General features: G+C 53.1%; 2 protein-coding genes across 2 annotated transcripts in view; one reads left to right on the top strand and one right to left on the bottom strand.

Annotated features, from left to right (window-relative positions):
• Nucleotides 1-14,689, top strand: part of PLXND1 (plexin D1) — a 39,179-nt gene extending 24,490 nt beyond the window's left edge. Inside the window, exons 12-36 of the mRNA XM_080914688.1 lie at nucleotides 365-519; nucleotides 1,033-1,184; nucleotides 1,751-1,850; nucleotides 1,933-2,072; nucleotides 2,321-2,488; nucleotides 2,570-2,660; nucleotides 2,828-3,085; nucleotides 3,179-3,328; nucleotides 3,850-3,964; nucleotides 5,592-5,699; nucleotides 5,769-5,881; nucleotides 6,441-6,545; nucleotides 6,900-7,030; nucleotides 7,192-7,390; nucleotides 8,727-8,873; nucleotides 9,003-9,159; nucleotides 9,552-9,655; nucleotides 9,734-9,797; nucleotides 10,229-10,263; nucleotides 10,468-10,572; nucleotides 10,867-11,030; nucleotides 11,875-12,022; nucleotides 12,743-12,883; nucleotides 13,398-13,472; nucleotides 13,631-14,689. Coding sequence (XP_080770814.1) covers nucleotides 365-519; nucleotides 1,033-1,184; nucleotides 1,751-1,850; nucleotides 1,933-2,072; nucleotides 2,321-2,488; nucleotides 2,570-2,660; nucleotides 2,828-3,085; nucleotides 3,179-3,328; nucleotides 3,850-3,964; nucleotides 5,592-5,699; nucleotides 5,769-5,881; nucleotides 6,441-6,545; nucleotides 6,900-7,030; nucleotides 7,192-7,390; nucleotides 8,727-8,873; nucleotides 9,003-9,159; nucleotides 9,552-9,655; nucleotides 9,734-9,797; nucleotides 10,229-10,263; nucleotides 10,468-10,572; nucleotides 10,867-11,030; nucleotides 11,875-12,022; nucleotides 12,743-12,883; nucleotides 13,398-13,472; nucleotides 13,631-13,747 — 3,242 coding nt within the window. The 3' untranslated portion in view covers nucleotides 13,748-14,689. The remainder of the gene's footprint in view (nucleotides 1-364; nucleotides 520-1,032; nucleotides 1,185-1,750; nucleotides 1,851-1,932; nucleotides 2,073-2,320; nucleotides 2,489-2,569; nucleotides 2,661-2,827; nucleotides 3,086-3,178; nucleotides 3,329-3,849; nucleotides 3,965-5,591; nucleotides 5,700-5,768; nucleotides 5,882-6,440; nucleotides 6,546-6,899; nucleotides 7,031-7,191; nucleotides 7,391-8,726; nucleotides 8,874-9,002; nucleotides 9,160-9,551; nucleotides 9,656-9,733; nucleotides 9,798-10,228; nucleotides 10,264-10,467; nucleotides 10,573-10,866; nucleotides 11,031-11,874; nucleotides 12,023-12,742; nucleotides 12,884-13,397; nucleotides 13,473-13,630) is intronic.
• A 4,403-nt stretch (nucleotides 14,690-19,092) lies between these two features.
• On the bottom strand, nucleotides 19,093-23,877 carry H1-8 (H1.8 linker histone; the record flags this gene model as incomplete). Its single annotated transcript, XM_080914420.1, has 5 exons — nucleotides 19,093-19,341; nucleotides 19,566-19,627; nucleotides 20,368-20,599; nucleotides 21,266-21,525; nucleotides 23,775-23,877. The coding sequence occupies 5 exons, from the start codon at nucleotides 23,875-23,877 to the stop codon at nucleotides 19,093-19,095; spliced, it is 906 nt and encodes a 301-aa protein (XP_080770546.1).
• Nucleotides 23,878-25,951: the final 2,074 nt, after the last annotated feature.

Raw genomic sequence — 25,951 nt, forward strand, 5'->3', positions numbered from 1 at the left:
AGCCACAAACACCATACCCCGTGGGTGGCCAGCACTCACTGAGACATTTGGGCCAGCTGTGGCCAGCCTCACACCAATGACTGTTGTAACCTCCAAGCCCTTACTTTCCACTCTGAACCCTGCTGTTTCTGAGTCAACTGAGGCCACGGGCCTTCACCACAAGACTGACCAGGACTCAGTGAACCAATCCCTATAAATCTTGTCTATAAACTGAAGGAGTCAGTAATTCCTCCACAGAGTCCCCATGAGGAGAGGGAGTGTGGATGAAGTTGGGGGGCTAGACACAGGGCAGTATAGGTAGGAGCCGGATGCTGACCCCAGAGTTGGCTCACCTTGGGCTTACCGTGCTGTCCCGTGCCCACAGTTGTGGTCTACAATTGTGCGATGGGCAGCCCTGACTGCTCCCAGTGCCTAGGCCGTGAGGACCTGGGTCACCTCTGTGTTTGGAATGATGGCTGTCGTCTGAGAGGGCCCCTGCAGCCACTCCCTGGCACCTGCCCAGCACCTGAAATCCGAGCGGTAAGCACACAACACTCACGCACACAGCATTCTTGGCTCACGGGTTACCTCCCTGGGCTAATGTTTTAATGGGGCACAGACACGTGGAGGTGGAGGAAGCTGGGCTTTCACCCATTGACAGTTCACAGCCACCCAGGAAACTTCTGATCTGGTGACAGCTGAGGATTTCTCCCAACTTAGCAGCAGTCTGATTTAGTTAGGAGAAGAAAAAAAAACCTCAGGGAAGGAGTTTGATTGGCTTAGCCTGGGCCTAGTGCCCACCCTTAGCCCTATCAGCTTCTAGCTTGAATGCTGAATTCTGTGGTCAGGCATGCCACCAGGAACCATGTGACATCATCAGCCTTGGGACCTGTGCAGCCCGGCCACCATTTGCCCCAGGCCTCTGAACACTCCGAGCCTCCATGTCCTCTGCTAAGGAGAGGGTCTGTGTGGCCCCTCCTCCTGTGGGCACATGTGACAGTGAGAGAGACACCCAGGCCTCAGGCCTTCACTTACCTTGGTCCCCCCTGGCAGATTGAGCCTCTGAGTGGCCCCTTGGACGGTGGGACCTTGCTGACCATCCGCGGCAGGAACCTGGGCCGTCGGCTCAGTGACGTGGCACATGGTGTGTGGATTGGCAGTGTGGCCTGCGAACCCCTGGCTGACAGATACACAGTTTCAGAGGAGTGAGTGTCAGGCATTGCCAACCTAGTCCTTCCCCCTGGCCCTGCCCCCTCTCCCACCAGGGTACGTGACTGTGAATGGGCCTCCCCACTCTCTGCCTGGGCCACTCCTTTATCCTGCCTTCTCAGTGCTGCCTCCTCTGGGAAGCCCTCAGGGCTCTGCCTCCTGCCACATAAGCCTAGCTTTGATGAGAATCACTTGCTACTAGTAAAGTTTGGTGGGGTGGCTGGTGGGGTGTAAAGGTCAGGGTGCAACAGCTGCCCCCAACACGGGATGTCTGGAAGAAGGTAATTAGCTAGGCTTCCTGTTGGAAGGCTCTGGACCAGGCTTGCAGATAAGAGCATCGGGTGGCCAGCCAGACTAGCCGGGCAAACTGCCTGGTGATCAGAGACCATCTGAGCCTTGTCTCAGCCACGGATCTGGAGGAAACAGCAGAGAGATGTGCCTCTCTTGGCCAAACCTACAGTGATCATCTACAGAGAACATTGTTGGTTTGGCATTCTGGCCCCAGTGGGAGTGGGAGGCAGAGGCCGTGTGCTCACCTGCCCCTATGCCTGCCTGCCCTCAGGATCGTGTGTGCTACCGGGCCCGCCCCAGGGGCCTTCTCAGACGTGGTAACGGTGAATGTGTCCAAGGAAGGCAGGTCTCGTGAACAGTTCTCTTATGTGGTAAGTGGGCCACCACCATTCACCCTCCAGCACAATCCCCCACAAGCCTGCAGCCAGAGTCTAATCCCTTTCCCTCCCCCAGCTGCCCATGGTCCATTCGCTGGAGCCTTCCATGGGCCCAAAAGCAGGAGGCACAAGGATCACCATTCACGGCAGTGACCTCAACGTGGGCTCCATGCTCCAGGTCCTGGTGAATGACACAGACCCCTGCACAGATCTTACGTAAGCTGTACCCACAACCTGTCAGCTGTGGGGTAGATAACAACCCAGAGGTCTCAGATGAGCATGCCTTGCGCTGTCCCTTCTTGGCTTGGGGTGGATCTGGGAAGGGAGGAGCTGGGTCCCAAGCCAGCACGTGGCAGTGGGAAGGAGGGATTGTACAGATGGGAGAACACAAGGCTGAGGCACCTGCAGTGAGTGGCCAACAGGGAAGGACCACACTCATGTCACCCGCTCACCACCCCCCACAGGCGCACAGCCGCCAGCATCACCTGCACTGTGCCAGAGGGTAGCCTGCCCTCTCCAGTGCCTGTGTGTGTGCGCTTCGAGAGCCGGGGCTGCGTGCACGGAAACCTGACCTTTTGGTACATGCAGAACCCAGTCATTACAGCCATCAGCCCAGGCCGCAGCCCCGTCAGGTGAGATCCGGAGCCGCCCAGGCCCACTCTGTCTCACTGTCCAGGCTGCAGGAAGCCTGACAGGTCCCGCTGTTCCCTCAGTGGCGGCAGGACCATCACTGTGGCTGGCGAACGTTTCCACATGGTACAGAACGTGTCAATGGCGGTGCACCACATTGGCCGGGAGCCCACGGTAAGGGGACGGGGTAAATGGGAGTGACGAGGGGCTTTGGAGTGAAATGGTCCTGTGAAGCCAGAATCCTGAAGCTCTTGTCTACCTCACTTGCCTTCTCCATCTCACTCTTACCCTCTCCCTTCACTTCTCCACTCCCATGGCTTCACTGGACCCTGTCCTTCCAGTTCTGTAAGGTTCTCAACTCCACGCTCATCACCTGCCCATCTCCCGGAGCCCTGAGCAATGCTTCAGCACCTGTAGACTTCTTCATCAATGGCCGGGCATATGCAGATGAGGCGGCCGAGGAGATGCTGGACCCTGCAGAGGCACAGCGGGGCAGCCGGTTCCGCCTAGACTACCTCCCCAACCCACAGTTCTCCACAGCCAAGAGGGAGAAGTGGATCAAACATCACCCAGGAGAGCCACTCACCCTCGTCATCCATGTGAGTACCTGACTGGGAGGACGGGTAGTGGGAGGAGGGGGGCAGCTGACCTGGGAACCCCACCCCCATCCCAGCATCCCATCTACACCACAGAAGGAGCAAGACAGTCTGGGGCTGGAGAGCCATGAGTACCACATCAAGATTGGCCAGGTGTCCTGTGACATCCAGATCATCTCAGACAGAGTCATCCACTGCTCAGTCAATGAGTCGCTGGGCACAGCTGAGGGACAGCTGCCCATTACAGTGAGTGGGTGGGGCTCTGGGTGTGGGCCTGGTATAGAAATCCCTGAGTGTTTCATTATCCACTAACTCTGGCCAGCAAAATAGAGCGTTATAGCTTTGACAGACAGGGAAACTGAAGCCCAAACAACTAGTTACAGCCAGACGCTATTAAAAAGTTGGGTCCCGTGTGTTTAGGTGTCACGCCTATAGTGTGGCCTGCTAGTCATTGTGTAGGATCATGGAGTAGAGCAGAGGCCCAGAGCATGGGGCCTTTCTGTCCTACCTCTGCCTTATACCTCCTGCTGAGCCACCTGCTCCAAGACACCATCTCTGAAACCCCTCCTAGGTTGTCATTACCATAGCGCTGTACTGAGTTGGCCTCTGAGCCAAACTCTGGATCACAGAATGTCTGGCACTGCCTGGTTGACCAGGAGTCACTGTGGCCATCTGTTGTCTGTGAGGCTCAGAACACACACCAGCGAGAAGAGTTGAGGTATTGCTCTAGCAAAGCTGATGTGCTGCCCCTCCCCCGCTGTGCACAGATCCAGGTGGGGAACTTCAACCAGACCATCGCCACACTGCAGCTGGGGGGCAGCGAGACGGCCATTGTGGTGTCCATCGTCATTTGCAGCGTCCTGTTACTGCTGTCCGTGGTTGGTAGGTGGCCTGCACCTGGGAGAGTTGGGAGACTGTATCTGAACCCCTCTGAGAGTGGCAGTGGTAAGGGGTGGCCACAGTTAGGCACCCTGGGATGTGACAGATAGAAGGTGGCAGACATTGCTCATTGGCTTCGGATGCGAGGGAGAGGAATTTTGGGGGCTACTGAAGAAGTTTGTCCAGGGGAAATGATCCCGTGTGTTTAATGTACTCAGTGTGGAATCAAGAACAGAGCTCCCCTACAGTGCTGGGGGGACAAAGGTACACTTGCCTCGGGAAATGGCCTGTCACTTCCTGAAAGTCCTTAGGTTAGGTGTAGATGGCCCAGTACATCTACACCTGGGTATCTACTCGAGAGAAAGAAAACATGTCCACATAAAGTCTTGTACACAGAGGTTTGTAACAATATTACCTACACTAACCAAGAGGTCGTAAGAGCCCAGTGGCCATCATATAAGTGTGTAATTTAGGGTGTGGTGTAGTAGCCATCCAATGATGTTTTCAGCCATAGAAGAGAATGAATTGTCAAAACATCCCACAGTCTCGATGGGCTTTGAAAACATGGAAAATGAAAGAGACAGACTCAAAAAGCTGCCCCGCTGTTTTTATTTGAAGTTTACAGAATAGGCAAAGCCACAGAGACAAACGGATTAGTGGCTTTCTGGGAGAGGGAGGGTATGGGAGCAACCACACATCGGGTGAGGCTCTCCCTCGGACATAAGAACATTCTAAAGTTCTGTGACGCTGATGGCGTGTGCGTGAACGCAGGCACCTGTCCTGTAAATGGAGGGAATCTACAGTGTGGACACTTAGAGGCCAGAGGTGTTGCACCTCAGTGTCTGTCATCTGTTTTTGAGACAGGATCTCACACTGGGACCTGGAGCTCACTGATTTGACCTAGGCTTACCGGCCAGCCGGAGAGCTCCAGGCATCTGCCTTTCTGTCTTCCCAGCGCTCAGATTACAGGCTCATACCTTCATGTCCTGCTCCTTGTGAGTCCTGGGGATCGAACCTAGGTCCTCACATGTGCACAAATGCTTCACCAAGTGAGTCAGCCCCCTGCTCCCGTGTCTATGTTCAATATAAAAAAAAAAGCTATGAGGAAGAACATCCTAAATACAGTAGTATTTTTGTTCCTAAAAATACTATTATATATATGTGTGTACATATATAAGGTATATATATTATACACACACACATACACACACACACACACACACACACACACACACACACACAAACACATCAATGGATACTACATCCTTCCCAAGAAAGGCAGGTACTATACACTGCTTTGAAAAGTTTAACCCACAAGGTACTACATCACCTCAGAAGAAGCAAATTTCCCATAATTTTTCTACCCAGAGGCAGCCCCCGATGAGTGCTGTTTGACACATTTATCTAAGAGATGTCAAGGGTTGTCCTGCTGGCTGGCCCCCAAGCCCTGTGTTGTCAGGGAGGGACAGACAGCAGAAAGGCTAAGGACACCTACTTGCCTCCTACCCAGAGGCACTGAGGCCAGTGGGTAGAGCCTGTTCCTCCAGGCCCATAACCTGCATACAGCAGGTGCCCACTGATGCCTTCTCGTGGGTCCTGGGGACCTGAGCTGCCCCTCTGCTGCCCACAGCTCTGTTCGTCTTCTGCACCAAGAGCCGCCGCGCTGAGCGCTACTGGCAGAAGACCCTGCTGCAGATGGAGGAGATGGAGTCTCAGATCCGAGAGGAGATCCGCAAAGGTAAATGCCAGGCCGGGAGGCGCTGCGCATGTCTGGGCAGGATTCCTCAGTCACTGGTGTGTCCCACAGGCTTTGCGGAGCTGCAGACAGACATGACAGACCTCACCAAGGAGCTGAACCGTAGCCAGGGCATCCCCTTCTTGGAGTACAAGCACTTTGTGACTCGTACCTTCTTCCCCAAGGTACACACCTTCCCAATGTGCTGGTCACCACGGGGTGTTTGGATCAAAGCACCTTCCTGCAGCCTGGTTTCTTTTCTCCCCCACTGTCAATTCTCTGCTCAGCTTTCTGTATGGAAGGCTGCTGCCATGACCTCTGTGTTGACCTACCTCTCCCCTCACTGAGGGAGCTGAGCAGAGGGATAAGGACTCTCCCAGGTCCCTGCCAGACTTCTTGGTCTCCACATTCCCTTTTCCTCTTGGTGGTCCAGGATCTGTGGTCTGACTGTCCCCTGTGCCCAAGGAAACAATGTGGCACTACCGTTTTAAGATCCACCCCTCTCCAGCCTTTCCCAACCTCAGAACCTAGCAGCTTGCCTGCCTCAGTCTACCCTGCTACGTGTTCAGTGGCTCTCGTTCACCCGTGAGCATCCGGTCCCTTGCTGTGCTACACCATGGTCTGTGCCCCTCTAGGGAACCCTGGATCCACGGCCACCATGTGGCCCCAGGCACACTTTTCCATGTGTGGCGACTCCAGGTGCCAGGCAGTCTGCAGTGCTAATGCAGTGGTTTCTCTCTGCAGTGTTCTTCCCTCTATGAAGAACGGTATGTGCTGCCCTCGAAGACCCTCAACTCCCAAGGCGGCTCCCCGCCACAGGAAACCCATCCCCTGCTGGGAGAGTGGAACGTGAGTATCCTGGCCCCCAGGGCCTCCATGAGTGCTCGCTGTGATCTGAGTCATTAGAAGGTAGAGACGTTCACTCCAACGTTCAGGGTGCTGCCCATCCCCCACAGACCAGGCAGAGAGCATGGGCACATGAGCTCATGCCACCTGCTGGGGACAGATAGAGAGTGGTGTCATGGATGTGGGGTTCCCTGCTGTCCTTGTGGCCTTTTGCCACCCTGCTGCTCTGCTGGCTCTGCGGCAGGAGAGGTTAAGGGGGCACATAGTGAACGCCCTATTCCAGGAGGCACCCATGCAGCCAGCATGGGCACAGTGGCCTCCTGGGACACAGACCATAGGGCGTTCCCACTTCCACAGATCCCAGAACACTGTCGGCCCAGCATGGAGGAGGGGATCAGCCTGTTCTCCTCGCTGCTCAACAACAAGCACTTCCTTATCGTCTTCGTTCATGCTCTGGAGCAGCAGAAGGACTTCGCTGTGCGTGACAGGTCAGGCTGAGAGAGAGAGACACAGGGACACAGGGGTGAAAATCAAACTCCAGGCTCTGGGACCCCCCCAGGCATTCCTCATTGCCCCACACAGGCTCCCAGTGTAGGCCGTTCTGATCTGACAAGGGGGTGGCCCAGCCTTACCGACACTGCGCCTGCAGGTGCAGCCTGGCGTCGCTGTTGACCATCGCGCTGCACAGCAAGCTGGAGTACTACACAAGCATCATGAAGGAGCTGCTCGTGGATCTCATCGACGCCTCGGCCGCCAAGAACCCCAAGCTCATGTTGCGGCGCACGGAGTCTGTGGTAGAGAAGATGCTTACCAACTGGATGTCCATCTGCATGTATGGCTGCCTGAGGGTGAGTCTCCTCTCTGCCCAGAAGCCCCACCCCTACTGGAAAACCTAATTTCATTAAGGCCTGTGCTCTAGGGAGGGGTCGCATGTTGCCAATGGGATTCCTATGGACAGGTGGGAGAACTGGAGCTTGGAGATCTGGCTAGGTGGCTGCCGGGGGGACACACTATTTGCTGGGATGGTGGGGGATAGGCAGGGTCTTTGGCAAAGCATCAGGTCCCTGCAGTCCTGAGCTTTCCTCTCCTTAGGGGAGGGGCACAGAAGCAAAACTTCAGTAGAACAGTGCTTGGCCCATTCTGGCTGATGGTTGGTTGGAAAAAGCCAAGAGGTTTCCTGGAGCAGGTGACTCACCCTGAGCGCCAAGGAAGCAGTGGGAAGGAGACAGACAAGGGTTCAGGGCCAACAGTCCAGTCCAGATGTAGGGTACATTGTTGGCAAAGATCAGGATGAGGAGACACCACAGTTTTCAGCAGCTGGAGTCTCTCTCTGGATTAGGCCAACTCAAGGGCCTGCCCATAATGGCAGAGGGTCCAGCGGTCACCTAGGAATCCTCCGAGAAAGGCAGAGGCCTGGGGTAGTACCCAGAACCATAGCCTTAACTGTTCTGGGCATGTGACTGGTCTTTGCTGCAATGCGGCTGTGTGGTTCTGGGCAAGTTATTACCCTCTCTCGTCCTTAGTTTCATTTTGTCAAATGGGGGACCACAGGGACCACTTGTAGACTCTGGAACCAGGTTTCTCAGCCACTGCTGGTGACCTCAGCCTGGCCTTCCCCTGCCAGACAATGGGATGCTGGCGACTCCAGGCCAGACCTCTACAGCAGGAAGCAGGGCGGGCAGCGGCCTTGACACTGCCCAAGCAGCCTGATGCTATTATGAACTTAACTTTTCCTCCAGACCTATTTGCCATGGTCGCTCTGTACCCCCACCCACAGAACAGCTGGGTACTAGTCTAGAGCAACGGGGGCAGGGGCAAGCTTGGGGCTGCAGAGATGGTAGTGGCCATGGCAGGAGGTGAGGTGTGAAGCCTGGTTGGGCCAACATCCATCTCCGGTTCTGTGGAGGCTTCTTCTGGGTCCTGCTTCTACTCAGCCATGTCTGGGCAGACTCCAGCTTTGTAGAAAGGCTTCATCCAGGTGTAGGAGCCCATGGGTCAAGTCCCATTTTCCCTGTTCCTTCTATGCATCGATGTGCAGGATGCAATGGAGACACCCCGGAGTGGATGTGGGTGTCAGCATCTGTAGGAGGGGGTGTTGGGGCTACCAGCAGGCCAGAGCTTGGAGGCTGGAACACAGAGGGGAGAGTGGTCCTGACCCCGAACCCCCCCACCCCCCGCTCACAGGAAACAGTCGGCGAGCCGTTCTTCCTGCTGCTGTGTGCCATCAAGCAGCAGATCAACAAAGGTTCCATCGACGCCATCACAGGCAAAGCCCGCTACACACTTAACGAGGAGTGGCTGCTGAGGGAGAACATTGAAGCCAAGCCCCGGGTGAGCCAGGGGCAGGGCACTGGTCCAGTAGTGGGTGGGTGTGCTCTTAGCTGGACCATCCTGGCCTCCGGTCTTGACTGAGTCTCATGGTGACAGTGGCCCTCAGCTGACACCCCCTCTCTTGTGCAGAACCTGAACGTGTCCTTCCAGGGCTGTGGTACGGACTCCCTGAGTGTGCGGGCCATGGACACCGACACACTGACGCAGGTGAAGGAGAAGATCCTGGAAGCCTTCTGCAAGAATGTACCCTACTCACAGTGGCCGCGGGCGGAGGACGTGGACCTCGGTGGGCAAGGGCGGGCACCGTGCCTGGCAGCTGGCCGCTGCAGCCTCTTTCCCTGTGTTAGTCAAGGCCCTAGGGTTCCCCACAAGGAAGAAACCCTTGTTCTGCAGATGTGGACAACAGCAAAAAGCGACCAAGAAAAGCTTCTTAGAGAGCCTGGTGGTTGGGTCTTTATGGATGCGTAGGAGTCACAATCAAACTGTTTACCAGAAACCTCCTAAGACTCACCCTGAACCAGGCCCGGCTCTGTACAGTTGGGATGAACAGCTGGCCTCCCAGATGGGTGTGGCCTGCTTCTGATTCTAGGAGAATGGGAAGTTTCTTTTGCTGTGGCCCAGGCTAATGGCTGCCCCTGGGGCCACCTTTTCCATAGTAATGTCCCCTTTCTCCTCCAGAATGGTTTGCCTCGAGCACCCAGAGCTACGTCCTCCGGGACCTGGATGACACGTCAGTGGTGGAGGATGGCCGTAAGAAACTGAACACGCTGGCCCACTACAAGGTGCCTAAACTGACCCAGCCACCCTGACACCTCTTCTCTAACCTCAGACCTCTAACCTCATTGCCTCTCCTCTGTCAGATACCTGAGGGCGCCTCCCTAGCCATGAGCCTCACAGACAAGAAGGACAACACCCTGGGCCGAGGTACGGCTTGTGGCTGAGGAGGTGATCCAGTCGGGGTATGAGGGAGCTCCCTTCTTGGACCCTTTTCTGAGCTGTCCTGGGGGCAACTGAGGTGTGGAGAGGGGGTCCCCGCCTCCATGCTGCTGGAGCAAAACTGATTGCTTCCAGCAACTACAGCAAGGCCCCAGGAGGGCATGTGCCCTTCCAAGAGGCCTGGGCTATGGCCAGGTCTGAGCTGGTTGCATGACCCATGGGCTCCAGGCCACACCCCTGCCTCCAACGCTAGACCATGTCCTTACAGGCCCTAAGCCCAGATCCATGGGGGTCCCAGGGTCCATCCTGAATTAGAAAGGCAGATCTTGGCTCTCTCCAGTCTTCCCCCTCACCCTACTCCCACTTGGGTTACCTTTCTCACCCCCCTCATTTGTTTATCCTTTGTTTCCCTTTTGCAGTGAAAGACTTGGACACAGAAAAGTATTTCCATTTGGTGAGTGCCCAGCCTCTGGCCCTAGGGAGCAGGCTTTGTGGGCGGGGCTTTGGCTTTCTGCTGCCTCCCTGAGCCTCCAGGAAACTGCTTCTAGGCCCTGGGAAAAGCCAGAGTGGGTGAGGGAATAGGGGTGGGCCTGGTGCTGGGTAACACAGGGCAGAGTTTCATGGGAGGACTGAGGAGGGTGCCTTGTCCACCTTGCAGGTGCTGCCTACGGATGAGCTGGTAGAGCCTAAGAAATCTCACCGGCAGAGCCACCGAAAGAAAGTGTTGCCAGAGATCTACCTGACCCGTCTACTGTCCACCAAGGTGGGCCCAGCCTCCATCTCCTCCCCTGTTGGGGCTTAAAGGGGGCCCTGCGTACCAAGGAGAAGTCTGTGTATTCTTCCTACCATCCAGTAGGCAGCAGAGGACCCAGGGGTACTTCCATGGCCTCAGGTCACAAGACTCAGACCTACACCCAGAGGTCACATTCTGAACCCTACTTCCCTGCTACGGAGTACCTCCCACCCCTCCAAGAAAGCATCATTGGTTCAACTCAGTCAATAATCTTGAGGCTCAAAGATGTTCTGATCCAGTGACACACATCTTCCTTCCCTGCAGGGCACGCTGCAGAAGTTCTTAGATGACTTGTTCAAGGCTATCCTGAGCATCCGAGAGGATAAGCCCCCACTGGCCGTCAAATATTTCTTTGACTTCCTAGAGGAACAGGCAGAGAAGAGAGGCATCTCTGACCCTGATACCCTGCACATCTGGAAGACCAACAGGTGGTAGCTGGGGGGGTGGGGCACCAGGGGATGGGACACTGTGATGTTAGGGCACCAATGGTATGATAGCATCAGGGCAGCCAAGGTACCAGGGCAAATGACGGCATCACTTAGCTAAGGCAGAGCCTGCCTGACCCGAATGCTTCCTGTCTAGAGTCAGCTCCTACTTGGCCGTTTCTCCAGCCTTAGCTCTCAGTACTGCAGTTTCTCCTCTGTGAAACCAGAAAACATAGAAGCTTGCCTTTGCTCCCCGCTCATGCCCCATCTTACCGAGGGAAATGAAGGCCCATAGAGCAGCTGTCATCCAGGTCCAAGGGCATATACACTGGGAAGTGGCAGTACGCATTGGCTGTGACTCCCACACCTAGTTTGTAGCTTCCTTTGAGGCCCAGTTTAGCCTTCTGGGGTCACATACTACCTACCCCACCAAGAAGCTCCTAAAACTCTTAAGCCTAGCTCTCAGAGAAATGCCTGTGCAAATTCAGTTGCAGATTCTCTCTGCTGGGGGATGGGGGTGGAGGAGCAGGCACCATAGGCTCTGCAGGGCTGAGCAGGAGGTTGTCCCCAACCCTCTCTGGCCTCCTGAGGACAGTCAGCCCCGCCTTCTTCGTGCAAGGCTGAGTGGGGGAGGAGCGTGGATGCAGGCGGCAGGGTGGGGGCTTCTAATGAGAACCAGGAGTCTAGCGTGCGAACAGGAGGAAAGCTCTCTGTGGTGAGGGTTGGCCCCTCGCTGGCAGGGGAAGGGCAACATACCCAGAGGCTGCAGGGGCTGTGAGGATCAGCATTGTCTACCTCCACGGCCCTCTGCTGAGCTGCTGCACCCGCACTGTCCCTGCCCCCACAGCCTTCCCCTCCGCTTCTGGGTGAACATCTTAAAAAATCCCCAGTTTGTCTTCGACATAGAGAAGACAGACCACATCGATGCCTGCCTGTCTGTCATCGCTCAGGCCTTCATAGATGCGTGCTCCATCTCTGACCTGCAGCTGGGCAAGGTTAGCTCTTCTATCTACTCCTGAGTGGGAGGGGTGGTGCCGAGAGTCATTCCAGGTGGGTAGAGAGCAGATGGCAAGCCAGAGGGAGCTCTGCAGGCACCTGCCAAGGGCAGAGGACGTGCTGGTTCCATGGCTAGAAGCCATCAAGGCCTTCTGAGCAGAGAGGTGACCTAGGTAGCCCCAAACTCCGAGGCCATGAGCACCCATGGGATCCCAGAGCTAGGCTGACTCTGTGGGGTGAGGGCAGGACTCAGGAGTCCCAACCCACAAGGGAAATGAAATGTCACCGCTTCACACATGCATTCCGTGACAACAGAGAGCTGCCAGCATACATCTTAGCACATGGTGCTTTTGGGGTGTTGGAAGTGCAGGGTGGGAACCATTCCCGCAGCCAGGAACCAGCTTCCAACCATCTCAGCCACCAAATCCTATCAACCCTAATAAGGGAGTAAACAAGACAGGCTGCGGGCCGCGTGCAGCAGAGGGCTGCTGGCACGTGGCCTAGGAGCTGTTCCCATCAAATCAAAGTCCCCATGTGGGTCACCATCCTGACAGCCCCAGTATCATGGGGCAGAGCCTCCATGCAAGAAGGAGGGAGGGCCAGAAGAGACTAAGAGACCCTGGTCCAAAGTCTGACTGACTGGGGGTTGTATGGCCACGGTTGAGGATCCACCACGACCCATCTTTCAGTCACCTAACTGCTGAGGTCTCCCTGCCCAGGATTCACCCACCAACAAGCTTCTGTACGCGAAGGAGATCCCTGAGTACCGGAAGATTGTTCAGCGCTATTACAAACAGATCCAGGACATGACGCCACTCAGCGAGCAGGAGATGAACGCACACCTGGCTGAGGAGTCTCGGGTAGGTGGCCTTTGAGGCCTAGGCCAGGAGATAATGATATCCTTGGCCTTGAGAAATAGCCAAACCCAGTAGCATCCATTAGGATGGGGCAGGAGGACAGTGAGAATTTTGGTGCAGTCTCTGTTTCTCACCTTTGCCTGCACCTCCATTACAATGTTTATTCTAAAGTCTGAGGATAAGGGGGAGTGTGCTCCTGAAGGTGTGAGAGGTGAGAATACTGAGTCCAGGAAGCCAGTGTGTCCCCATGGTAGAGGGGCCTAACTGTAATCTGTCAACGGGGCTGTGGAACTGGGTGGTCTTGGTCCTCGTCTATAGGGTTAGCCCCCACCCCCTTGCTGGTTGGTGGTGGCACACACCTTTAATCTCAACACTTGGGAGGTAGAAGCAGGAGGATCTCTGAGTTTGGGGCCATCCTGGTCTACAGAGCAAGTTTCAGGACAGCTAGGGCTATGCAGAGAAACCCTGCCTCAAACAAAGAAAAACACCTCCCTTTCTTCTTGCGCCACCTTTATAGAAATACCAGAATGAGTTCAACACAAACGTGGCTATGGCTGAGATCTATAAATATGCTAAGAGGTATCGCCCACAGGTAAGTTCCCCCGTCCCAAGATTTGCCCATTTCAGCCCATAAAAATGAACTTCCTGCTTTAAATTTGTCTGGGGTGTTGGCACTTTGATGAGGTTGCTGGTGGATGCCCTCCCAGGATCTCAGACACGGCACAACTGACTCACTGCAACTCCCCACAGATCATGGCTGCCCTGGAGGCCAACCCCACTGCCCGCAGGACCCAGCTACAGCACAAGTTTGAACAGGTGGTGGCCCTAATGGAAAATAATATCTATGAGTGTTACAGCGAGGCCTGATGCAGGAGAGTGACCAGGAGCCACTGCCAGGGAGACAAGACAGCACACAGGCCACTTGGGCCTCCACTTGGTTTCTTCCCTACACCTCTCACTTGGGCTGGGAACTGACAAAGAGGAACCTGCTGGGCTGGGGGAGGTGTGGGGGGACACTGGCCTCTTAGTGCCCAGTTGCAGAGCTCTCAACCTCTCAGCCTTGTCTCCTGGGGCATCTCTGTCCCCTCCACCTGCCCAAGACCTGACTCTGGGATGAAGGCCTTGAATATCGATCGCTGCCAGTCCCTGGTAAGACTTTGCCTGCCAACCAGGACACCCTGGCCTGCTCACTGTTTCAGGCTGCTCAGCACACATTGGGAGAGGTGGCCATATCCCAGAACACTACCTCATCCACCTGGCAGAGGGGATTTCTGCTTCAGCCACCAAGCAATTGTTTGTCTATGTCCCCCATCTAGATGGGGGGTCGGGGCCCTGGCCACCCACAGTTCCAAGCAGGGTCAGCTGTTTGCTGTCCCAGCAGCCAGTGGCAACATGGGCAGTGCCCATTGCCCACAGAATGGTGGAAAGAGGGGGCACAGGCTGGGGTTCCTGGTCCCCAGGAAAGCGAGGAAGGTGAGGGTGCAGGGCTGTAGCTGGACTACTCAATCTTCCTGGAAGTGTTTCTAAAGAGCACCACTTTTTTGTTTTTCGTTTTTTAAGAAAAAAAATCTTTTATATATTAAAAAAAAAGCAAAACTTATGCACCAACTGTGAATAGCTGCCGCTTGTGCGGGTCCCCAGGGGCTCCCGGTGACACACTGGACATGACTGTTCCAGGGGACAGAAAATACTCATCTGTCCCCAGCACAGGCCACCCCCTATCCCCATAGCTGTTGGGACCGCCTCAGAGCCCAAGGGGGCTGGGCTGGAGGGGAAGGCTTGGGACTCTCTGGAACATTCTTTATAATAAAAGCCTGCCGGGAAAACCTACTATGGGCTTCAACCTTTGTCCTGAGATGGCCGACGGGGGAGGGGCGGGGAGAGGGCAGTCTCTCTATCCCATTTACACAGAGAGGAAATGCAGAGCCTGACTTCACAGTCCCGTCTTGGACAGGGCCGAAGGGAAGACCTCTCCCTTATGGCTGCCAGGAGTTTGCTGCTGCACCCTGTGGACACACATCCTCATGGACAACCCTGACACCTGAGAGCATGTCAGCACCTCATGTCCTTCCACGTGGGTGCATATGTGCTATGTGAGCCACGGAACCTGTGCTGTCTTGAGCTACAGTCTCCACTGAGTTGTACCCAGCCCCCACATCCTTGTCTTTATTCAAACCTAAGAGAAGCAGACATTTTGTCCTCATTTTGCAGATGTAAGAATAGTGTCAAGGGGACTGAAAGGGTTCAAGAGGTCACACAGCCAAGAAGGGCAACACAGGGACAAGACAACTGAGTCCCCGTTCCTCCTGGCAAATCACCTTCAAAATGGAAAGGGTTCAAACTGACCGTACACCCCCAAATCTTCATACCCCATGTTTCAGACAAGGGAACTCGGTTTCTCCAGGGCCAGCTATGGCAGAGTCAGCCACAGCACATCTGACCTGGAATGATACCCACTGTCCTGCCTGGGCCCCAGTTTCTCAAGGCTGAGTCAGTGAGGTTCTCCCCAGAAGCAGGATGTGGCAGAGCCAGCCCGAGGGATGGCCATTCACATGTCCCCTTGAGAAGGAAAGTCCCCACCAGGCTCGCCAAAATTCCCAACAACAAGAGTCCAACCTAGAATTCACCCGCTCAAAAAAAGTGAACAACCTCTCAGTCCAAAAATAGCTTTCTCCTGTGCGGGCTGCGGGTGGAGAAGCCATCTTTATCTCTCAGATTTCTGCTGCTTATTAAGGAGCAGATTTGCTAATTTCAATTATTGGCAGATTTGATGGTTTGGATTTTTTTCCTTGATGAGGTGTGACTCCAGAATGGATTCATAAAACCCTGAAAAATACAACTGCAAAAACAAGCCCGAGCAAATCAAAGCCTTGCGTGCTTGTGGGGACATTTGCACCAGGCACCGGCCACACGCAGGCCAGGGCACCTTGGCCTTAGTGGGGCCGTGAATGAAGATGAATCAGTCCACACTCTGTTCTAAAACCCGACTTTTCCATTGCATAACAATATGTCAGGAACATCTTTCTAAGTCATTAAATATTCCACAGTCTGGCTACACATCTCATTAACATACAGCTCCTCGCTGACATTCAGAAGGGGCTCTGTGCATAGATCTAGTTTCCAGGGTCACTAGTATTGCCAGGTGGGCAACTCCACAAACTTCAGTCCCTGCCTGGAGCCCCAAAGACATGCCTGGCAGCCATGGGTACCCAGACAAGGACCTGGCTGCAGCAACCTCAGGCTAAGATCACAAAGTGGGAGAAAGGACACAGCTAAGGGCTGATGGCCCAAGTCTCTAAGACAGTGCAAGGTGTATTCTCACCCTGTCACCAGGGCAGGGCTGATGGGTCTCTAGCTCCTGGAGGCAAGAGGCTACAGGCTGTCTTCCCTAGCCTCAGGCCTCACCATGCAGAAGCAGAGGCAGAAGCCGAGCCTCTGCTTGAGAAATGCCAACCTGCCATCTGCTGGGTACCCCTCGGGGCCTGCTGACAGGCACATTATAGATACCCCAGGGAGCCTGCAGAACTATACACAGCTTCCTATGGGACTCCAGAGAGGAGCTGTGCACAGCATAGAGGCCTGAGCCCCATACTGGGCATTTGGTTTCCCTGGTGCTGTCTGGTCCCTTCCCAAGCATCCCCCCTATTGAAATGCCCCTTAGATGCACCCATTCATTTGAACCACCTCTTGGCCTTAGCAGAGTCCCCACCTCAGCAAGCAGACCCAGAACTGTGGCCATATCTTTGACCTCTTCTGGCTACCACGAAGCCTCACCTACCATACTGAAAACTAACTACCTCTTCCCTCATCCGAGCTACAACAGTGGTGCTCTGATGGGCTACATGCTTCTGACATGCTCCTAGGGTCCATCCTCCTGCTCTTTGATCTTACAACCGTGACAGCAAACCCACAGAGCCCATCCTGTGAGTCCTGTCACATCATTCCAACGTCAGATGCCAAGAGCACCACAAGCCATTTGCTCAGGCATTTGTCATGGGGGCCTTGTCCTTTCTACAAGCGGGTCAGCAGGGAGAGTTGGAAGGTTTTAAGTGCCAATGGCAGCAGTAACAGGAAGCTCAGCAGGGCTGAACTTGGCTCTCCATGGGTGGTGTGAGCTTCCCTATAGCATGAGGGATGTCTATGAAAATACAAGATCCTCCAAAAGTTAAAACTACCAGTGTGTATGTTTGTGTGCACAGCCTATTTGTCCATGTGTTGAGTCCAGAGCTTGACACGGGTGGCTTCCTCAATTACTTCACCTTGTTCACATCCCAGTAGGCACACGTGTGTGTGTGTGGGGGGGGTACATGTGCAGGCCCAAGGTTGATGTTAAGAATCAATAGCTTTTCCTTATTCACCAAGGCAGTCTTAATCAAATTCAGAGCTTCCTGATATTTTTTTTTTAACCAGCCTGCTCTTAGGGTCCCATCTAAGTTAAGGTTTCTATTGCCTTGATGAAATACTAAGACGAAAAGCAGCTTGGGGGAGAGAGGGTTATGTCAGCTCACAGCTTTACAGTCACTGAGGGAAGGCAGGACAGAAACTGAAGAAGCCATGAAGGAAATCTGCTTATTGTCTGCTTTCTTATACAACCTTGGACCACCAGCCCAGGAATAGTTCTGTCCACAGAGATCTGGGCCCGCCCTTCCATATTGATTGTTAATTAAGAAAATTCCCCACATCTGGGAGGGATGTTCTCTCAAGTGAGTTTTCTTCTCAGGCCACTCTAGCTTATATCAATGTGACCAAAACTCAAAACGAGTCCCACAAGCCAGGACACTCTCCACCTGCTGAGGCTGAAATTAATGGGGTGCACAACACCCATCTGGCACTAACTCTGGTCTCATACACAGCAAGTGCTTTTGCTGTAACCACTGAGCAACCTCTTCAGCGCTCCCTCCACTTTTGAAACCTTTTGAGTCTTTCACCTTGCTGTTTTTGCCTAGGCTGTTTGGGTACTAATCCCTGGGGATCCTCCTGTCTCCACCACCTGACACTGGGGTTATACACATGCACCCATGCACCCAGCTTTTTATGAGTTATGTGGGGATTTGAACTCTAGTCCCTCATGCTTATGTAGCCAACATGTTACCCACTGAGAAATCCTGCCTCCTCTGAAGCTGAAGTCTCGGATTTGTCCCGACATTGCCACTGCCCTCTGATCAATACAGAGCTGACCCAGGGCGAGGGAGCTGACGCCACCTATCCACGGGAAGTGTCTCCGATTTTAAAGCAGTGCAGACTTTATCCCCATGACGTGTCTCACCCTTTGGGCACGTAAGGTGTGCAAATATATCCTTGCCCAGTGGATTGCCAACTTGACCAGATTTGGAGTCACTGCCGTGTCTGTGAGGCCTTTTCCTGCCAGAGCTATCTAAGTGGGAAGACCCACCCAGAATTTTGGTGGAACCACCTTGTAAGAAAAGGTTGAGCCAGGTACCACCACCTGCCATCTCTGTTCCCTGATGAAAGCCAGCACCTCACTCCTGCTGCTGAGCCTTTTCTGCCATGGTAGACTATGGAGGAAGTCATGAGCTGAAGTGAACCCTCCCGTGCTTACGTCTCTTCTGTCATAGCAACATAGACAGTAACCAATACGGGGCCTTTGTGACCTCCCCTTCTCTTACTGAATATGCCTCCATCCAGATTTGGGGTCCTGCTCAGCCACCCTCCCCTAAAATTGCACCAAGAGCTAACAAGATGGCTTACTGAGCAAAGGTGCTTGCAGCCAAACTCAATAACCCAAATTTCACCAGGACCCACAAAGTGGGAGGAGTGGACCTCTTCAAATTGTCATCTGACCTTTACATACATACCATGACACATGTACATGTATACATACTAAATAAACTACACTTGCAGCCAGCACTGTGCTCCTCAGCAAACATGACAGTCCCCCAAGCTGTAGCCCGTCTGTCTCTCTGGGCTGAGGCTTGATGTAAGGCTCAGGAAGCTTACGCTGGTCTCTGACCCCTCAAGTCCTCCATCCCTCCTGTCTGTAAAGACATCAGCTGCAGCCTGCACTGTTCCCTGACTCCCAAGTGTTCAAAACCTACCTCTGCCTTCCTGCCCCAGTGTCCAGTGTACCAGTGTGGGAATACAAAGAAGTCTTTATTGATAAATTATGATTAAACATTATTATGGCTTGTTAGAGAATAAAAGCTTCAGAGTCGCCATCTCCCCAACCCTGGCCCTAGCTACCAGCCCTGGCCCTAGCTACCAGCCTTGGCCTTCTTGCAGGGAGCCTTGGATGAGGTCTTGGGGGCTGATTCAGGCCTTTTGGTGTTCTCAGGGGTCTTTGTCTTCCTGACCCTAGTTGTGGGTTGTGCCTTATGTCCCATGTCCTGGGAAGGAGTGGGCGCTTTGGTCTTCTGTACCATCTTCATCCCCTGAACAACCATCTCAGTGTGGGCTGTGGTTGCCATCTTCTTTTTGGTGAGGGAAGCAACACTATTCTGAACCTGTAAGAAAGCAAACCCAGTGGTGGGGAGATGGCTTAGCAGCAGAGCACTCAGCTCACAAACACAAAGACACAAGCTTACTTCCCAGAGCCTGTGAGTACATGCGTGCACACGTGCGCGCGCGCGCGCACACACACACACACACACACACACACACACACACACACACACACACACACATATGAAAGGACCTGAGATGCAGCGGGCCATAGGCACCTACCTACCTTGCTGACCAAGGGCTTTGATTTTTCACACACATCTTTGGTTTTCCCATGGGCATCTGCTGCTGGAAGATGGAGTGAGTATGAGGGGCAAAGGGTCTACGGGCTCTAGAGTTCTCAACCTGCCTAGATCCCACGTTGTCACCTGGACACCTAAATGCCATGTGACCCGGGCCAGCTGTTTTACCTCTGAGTCTCAGGCCCCAACGTGCAAGGCAAACAAGATGATCTCTTTACACAACATGGGAACATCAAGTTTTGTTGCCTACCTGCCAATGGTGGAACTTTGATGTTTCTTATGTATACATATTCTTTTCAGGAGGGTAGGGCTGTTTCAGACAGTCTCATGTGACCCAGGCTGATTTCAAGCTCCATATAAAGGTAAAGATGTTGCCTTGAACTTTTGGCCTTCCTGCCTCTCATCCCCAGCACTTAGGATTATGGGTGTGCACCAGCTTCCTTGATTGTCTTAAAACCATCACTCCCAGCTCCCTGCCAGAACCCTTTCATGGCTGCTCACTGCCCTAGAGAGAGCCTAGACTCCTCATTGAAAACCCCCTTGGATTTCTTCTGACCCCCCTGCAGACAGACACACCCAATGGCAGCTCTTCAACCTTTTAGCACAGATGCATCTGAAATGACTCCTCCAAGAAGCCTTCCCTGACCCCGACTCAAGGCCGCTATGAACTCTCTATTTTTTTATCCAGGTCTAGCCCTCAAGGCCCACTTCCTAGGGAGGGAAACCCCTCCCATCCTACCCTAGTGGCTGCTGGGGACCCCCTGTCCCTGCCACCCACTCACATACCTTGCCTGCTCCCACTGTGTTTGGCCTTCTGGCCTATGTTGGCAGTGAGAGGGGCCCTTTGTTTTAGGGGGACCTTCCCAGCCTCTCTCGGTTTCACAATCTCCAATGTGGCTGCTGAGCAAGGATAAAGCTTCCTCCTCTGCCCAGGCTTTGGAGCCACTTTTATCTCCACTTTGGCCTTGCCAACTTGGTTTTTCTTCTGCAATGCAGGTTTCTTGGGCTCGGGGACTAGCTAAAGACAGAATATGGGATTAGGATGGAAACAGAAGCTCTGGATATCCCCCTATACCCCATGTAGGACACCAAAGGGACCATGCTCCCAACGACAGGGTTAAGAAGAGAGAAGAGGAGACACATCCACCTCTGTGATCCTCACCCCGTGTTAGTCTGTTGCCTCGCTGCAGTGCACTGCTGCTTACTTCTAAGGATCTGTATCTGCCCTCTGCCTGCCCGCCATTTAGCCGCAAGCCTCACTCTTCTTAATGTCTCCAAGAATACAGGCTGAGAAATGACTGATTTCCCAGCTTCCCACAGGCCTATACAATTGATATTCTATCCAGCCACCTGCCCCCCACACTCCAACTAGGCCCCAGCAGAACTCCCCAGTATTGAGACTTCTAGGCACCCGAGTTAGCACAGGTACCACATGAGGTTAGTAGAGACTGCCCCATAGTGCCCTCCCCCACCAGGAGCTGTGTGGGTCAGTGGCTATGTGGTAGACACAGGCAAGAAGCCACTCACACAGACTGTGATTCTGTGCAGGCTCTCCCCACCACACAGTATGAGTTGGAAGAGGGCTGTGGAGATGTGGACTGTGGTGAGAAACAGCACGTTCTAAGGCCCTGATGTCTAAACCTTGTACCAAGTCCCCGCCCCCCCAACCTTGTCTGTAGCTCACTTTGAAGCTGCCAGTGGCACCCTTGGCCTTTGAGTTGGCAGGTCTGGTGAAGAGGCCTCGACGCATGCCAGTTTCCAGGGCCTGTTTCAACAGGTACTTGAAGCGGCTGGTGTCCACTGTTGGGTACTTATGTTGGATATAGACCTTGATGGCTACAACTGATGTGCCTTGGCGCTTCTCGCTGGCCTTCAGAGCCTCTAGCACCATGCACAGCATTGTTGGGTTTCGTCGGCCTACCTGGAGTCTGCTGCACCTTGGACCTGTGGGGTAGACAGAAGGGCATCACCCAGACTGCCCTCTACCCCAGGCACAGCCTAATTTTGGTGGAGCAGAGCACACTCTGAGAACCAGCTCTCTGTTCCATCACTGGCTGCCAGTCTACAAGCCTTACACTGACCACTGTCCCCTGCACGGTTCACCAAGTTCCCTTCCTTTTGAAGAATATTCTCTTGAAGAGGCAATCGTGGGTAGGTGAGCTGCCCTGGGGTATCTACAGCTCAAGCTGTGTTGTACTGGCAGAAGCAAATCAGGAAGCCCAGAGGCCCATATTGGCTTCTCTTACACACAAGTCACCTTGAAGAAGGCACCAAAGACCCTGAGGACAAAAACACCAAGAAAGCAACATCTCTGCCAAATGCCACAGGGCCCTGTTCAGACTCAGAACAATCACCCTGGAAATCCAGGCATGGTGGGACACACCTGTTTACTGACACTGAGGTGAAAAGATTGTTGTTTCCAGACTAGCCTGGGGCTACAGAAAGAGGTGGTACCTCAAAAAACAGGATATACACAAACTGGACAAAGAAATAAAGCAACCAAGTAGTCATAGATGCAGGGAGGAAAAGGCAGCCCTGGAGATATCTTTTGTACTGCTCCTGAGGCAACCCGAGGCTTTGTGCTCGCATGCTGTGTCCCACGCCTGACAAAACGTTCCTATCTTTGGAGATCAACCCTGGACTGAAATGCTGGGCCTGGTGTGTGTCTGAGATAAGCCAGTGGGTAAGCAAGAGCAGCCACAGCTGAGGCCGCCTGAGCTTAATGGCACAGGGGAGGGACTCAGCGGCTCCACCTGATTTCCTTTCAGTTTCAGAAGGTTTCCTAACAAGATATTAGCATTATCTGTGGGTCCTAGACTTTGTAGCTGTTAAGTCTGTGTCCACAGCTGGAAAGAAGGTAGAAAAGTGCACAAAGGGGTGTGAAGGGGGAAAGAAAAGGGATTTGGAGGAGTATGCTCACACTCAAAGCACACTATATACTTCTGGCCTGAAAAAGGCCTCGTGTGCAGAGTAACAAAGTAAAAAGAAAGCCTTCTAACACAGCTCTCACTGGCCTGGAACTCACTCTGTAGCCCAGGTTGGCCTTGAACTCAGACCCGCCTGTCTCTGCCTCTCAAGTGTGACCCATCAAGCCCAGCCCACACAAATAATTTTTTGAAAACGTTTAAAAGAAACGTATTTTGGGAAAAGTAAAAGTAGAAACAGTCACATTCCTAGAAACACACCCTGAAGAAGTAAAAATGCAAGCAGTGGCTTGTGTGAGGGCGAAGGAGCTGAGCACTCTGAGCAGGCAGGAGGTCCTGGGCTCCGTTCCTACCCCCGTGTGTGAGCGAATGTTTCTTCCCAACAACCCAAACGCCTGTACCACACATGATATGCTCACACAGTGGAATACTACTTGGTCATAGAGGACTACAGTGTATGTACGGAGTGCTTCTAAATAAAAGCAAAAAAAAAAAAAAAAAAAAAAAAAGCCAGTCACAAAACTGTGCATGAAATGAGAGCCCACAGACACAGGTGGAGTGAGGCTGGGGAGTGATTGTTAATAGCACAAGACAGCTTTTCTTCTCAGGAAATGACTCAATTCTGAAACAAGCTGTGGTGCTGGGCAAACAGGATGACGTACTAAAGGTCGCTGCACGCTGAACTTGGGGGAGAGATGATATACAGGAATATTTTGAGGTGGGCTGTTACTTTTGAAAAGCAGCAAGAAAAAGGAGGATTTGGAGGAGAGGGATGGGAGAACCTGTCAGCCAACAGGCACATGATATAAACTCAGAGTGATGCTACCAGAATTATGTTCAAAATTCACACTCAAAAGTAAGCCAAGTTTTTAAGCAGAAAGAAAAAGCCATAGGCTGGAGAGATAGTTCAGAGGTTACGAGCACTGAGTGCTCTTCCAGAGGACTGGGGTTCAATTCCCAGCACCCACATGGCAGCTCACTGTAATTCTCTGTAATTTCAGTTCCATTAGGTCTGATCCCCCTCCACACACAGAGAGAGAGACACACGTGCAGGTAAAATACCAATGCATGTAAAAGAAACAAGAAAAAGCCATACAAAGAGCCACAAGCCTAAGGGAGTCTTAGGGTAGGGCCATGGCAGCCTGAACCTGAGCTCCTCCAGTCTGAGTGCTGGGAACCAGCTTTTACAGCGGCAAGCATCTGCTCAGCTGTTGTCATCGGCCTTCCAGGGACCTTGGCCTAAACTCAGAATTCCACTCCCTTGCCTACCTGGCTTGTCAGCCCCAAGGAGCCCACATGATCCAGAAGGTGCGATGTCCCTGGAGGGAAAAGAAGAGGAGGAAGAAACACTGGAGACACTCCCTGAAGCCATGGCACAAGCAGCAGCGGGCTAGGCCAATGCTCACTTGGGGCAGCCTCCAAAACTTCTGCCTTAAATACCTCCCAATGGTATTCAACCAATGACCAACAGCCTACCACCTGAGCAGCTGGAAGCTGTCAATCGGGCTTGGGAGGGAAGGCTCACTCTGAACACAGCAAAACACAGCGACCGCCTCAACCCTGGGGGACCTGAAGCCATGGAAAAAGTACAGAGGCAGAGCCACTGTGCTACCTAGCTAATGGGGCTGGCATGGAATGGGAGACACCTGAGTTGTTGGGGTGGTCATGAGGGCCCCCTAATCCCACCAAGTGGGCAGGGGCGTGTCTACCCTGTTCCAGATTACTTCTAGCCTCAGTTTTCCACAAAGTAGCAATTGTAGGAAGGGAGTATTTGGAGGCAGTGGCCTTTTCTGATGGCTTTCCTTTTGTGTCATTTAGATGTCTTAGCTTATAATACAGTTTGAGATGCAGGGGAGGTGTGCCTGGGTCTTATATGGCCTTGGCTGATGGCCACTGTCTTCAGTGTCCTTGGCATTCAAACACACATGGGACAGGCGTAAGTCACTGTTTCCCATCACACTGCCCAACACTGGATCACTGGCTAGGGTTAGAGAACCAGCTGCCCCAACAGGGCTGTGACTTGGGAAGGGATCCCCCAGCCTGGCCATTCTGCCTCTTTCCTAGAAGGACTGAGTCATTGAGATGAAAGCCATGACTTCTCCGTGAAACCACATGGGCCTGAGTAAATTATTCCATCACTGTGAACCATGCTATAGCATACATGACAAGGTCTGATAAAGACCCCGAGGCTTGTGCTTGTTCCTGCACTGGGGAAACTGAGGCAGGAGGCTAGGGCGCTTTGGGCTAGCCTAGACTGCAAACCCCTGTCTCAAAAAGAGTCAAACCAAACATAGACAAAACATAAACAAAACATGGTGAATTAAAACAAGCTGAATCTCTCTCCTGGCTGAATGTCAGTATCTCTCATGAACTGTGAGACAAACATTTCTCATAGTGACTGTCAAGGATGTATGGAAATCACAGAGACTGGGAGAGCTGACAGGCTAGCCATCTTAGAGGCAACTCAACATTTTCTGGGGCAAAGATGAACTTGCTCCATGGCACAGCCATCCCTCCCTGGGGAGAAACAGGGGAACTAGCAAACAGGAACTTCGCCCCGTATCAGCAGAAATTCAAGGCAAACTAAAAACTTGTCAGGTAGAAACAGGCTAAGTCAATTATGGCCTGTTCGCAGTGGGATAGGACACAGCTGTGAGACGGCCAGCCCTGAAGCCGGTCTACCAGGACTCACATCAGGACGGTAGCAGCCATTGCTTTGAGAGAGAATGCCTTCCAGGAGACTTACAAACTTCTCCCCAGTGTGTATGATCCCTTTATTTTCTGGAACTTTCTCAAAGAACTCACCATTCATCATAGGTCTGGTTTGAGACAGGCTGTGGCTCTCAAGGTTCTTTGCAGTGAAGCAGATCTCACTCCATTTCTAGAATCTTCCATGGCTTCTTGCTCCCTTTGGGGAGAAGTTTGAGGTCTTCCATCAGGTTCATGGTGCCTTCCTCTCTCTAGAATTCCATAATTCAACCATGCTGCAGGTAGGACTCGGGTTGTGGCTCAGTGGCCGAATGAAAGCTTAGCATCTCTGAAATTCTGGGTTCAACACTCAATACTAAACCTTTAAAAAGTCATGTCATGTGGCCTTTGAATGAACTGTAGCTAATACCAGGATGTCACACTTTTGTGCTTCTGTGTCAGTTTGGTGCAGATGGTCCAGAGCTCCCATCTCTGCCCATATCTATACACACATTCAACGAGGCTTTGTTGATCTCAGTCTTACATCTGTGGTAGCCTTGTGCTGTGAGCTACCATGGAAATGGTGCTGTCGTGATCCCATTGTCACAGGAGTAAGCCCTACTAGTCTGTTGGATGCCGAGACCCATGGTCCAGTCACTTGTTACCCAGCCAACATCTAGGCAACCAACTGGTCATCAGCTAGTGCTTTATTTCACCATGGATGCTTAAAGCAGCCCGGCAGAGATGGTCCAAGCTGG

Source organism: Micromys minutus (assembly GCF_963924665.1).
Source record: "Micromys minutus genome assembly, chromosome: 3".
NCBI classification, from domain to species: Eukaryota; Metazoa; Chordata; class Mammalia; order Rodentia; family Muridae; genus Micromys; species Micromys minutus.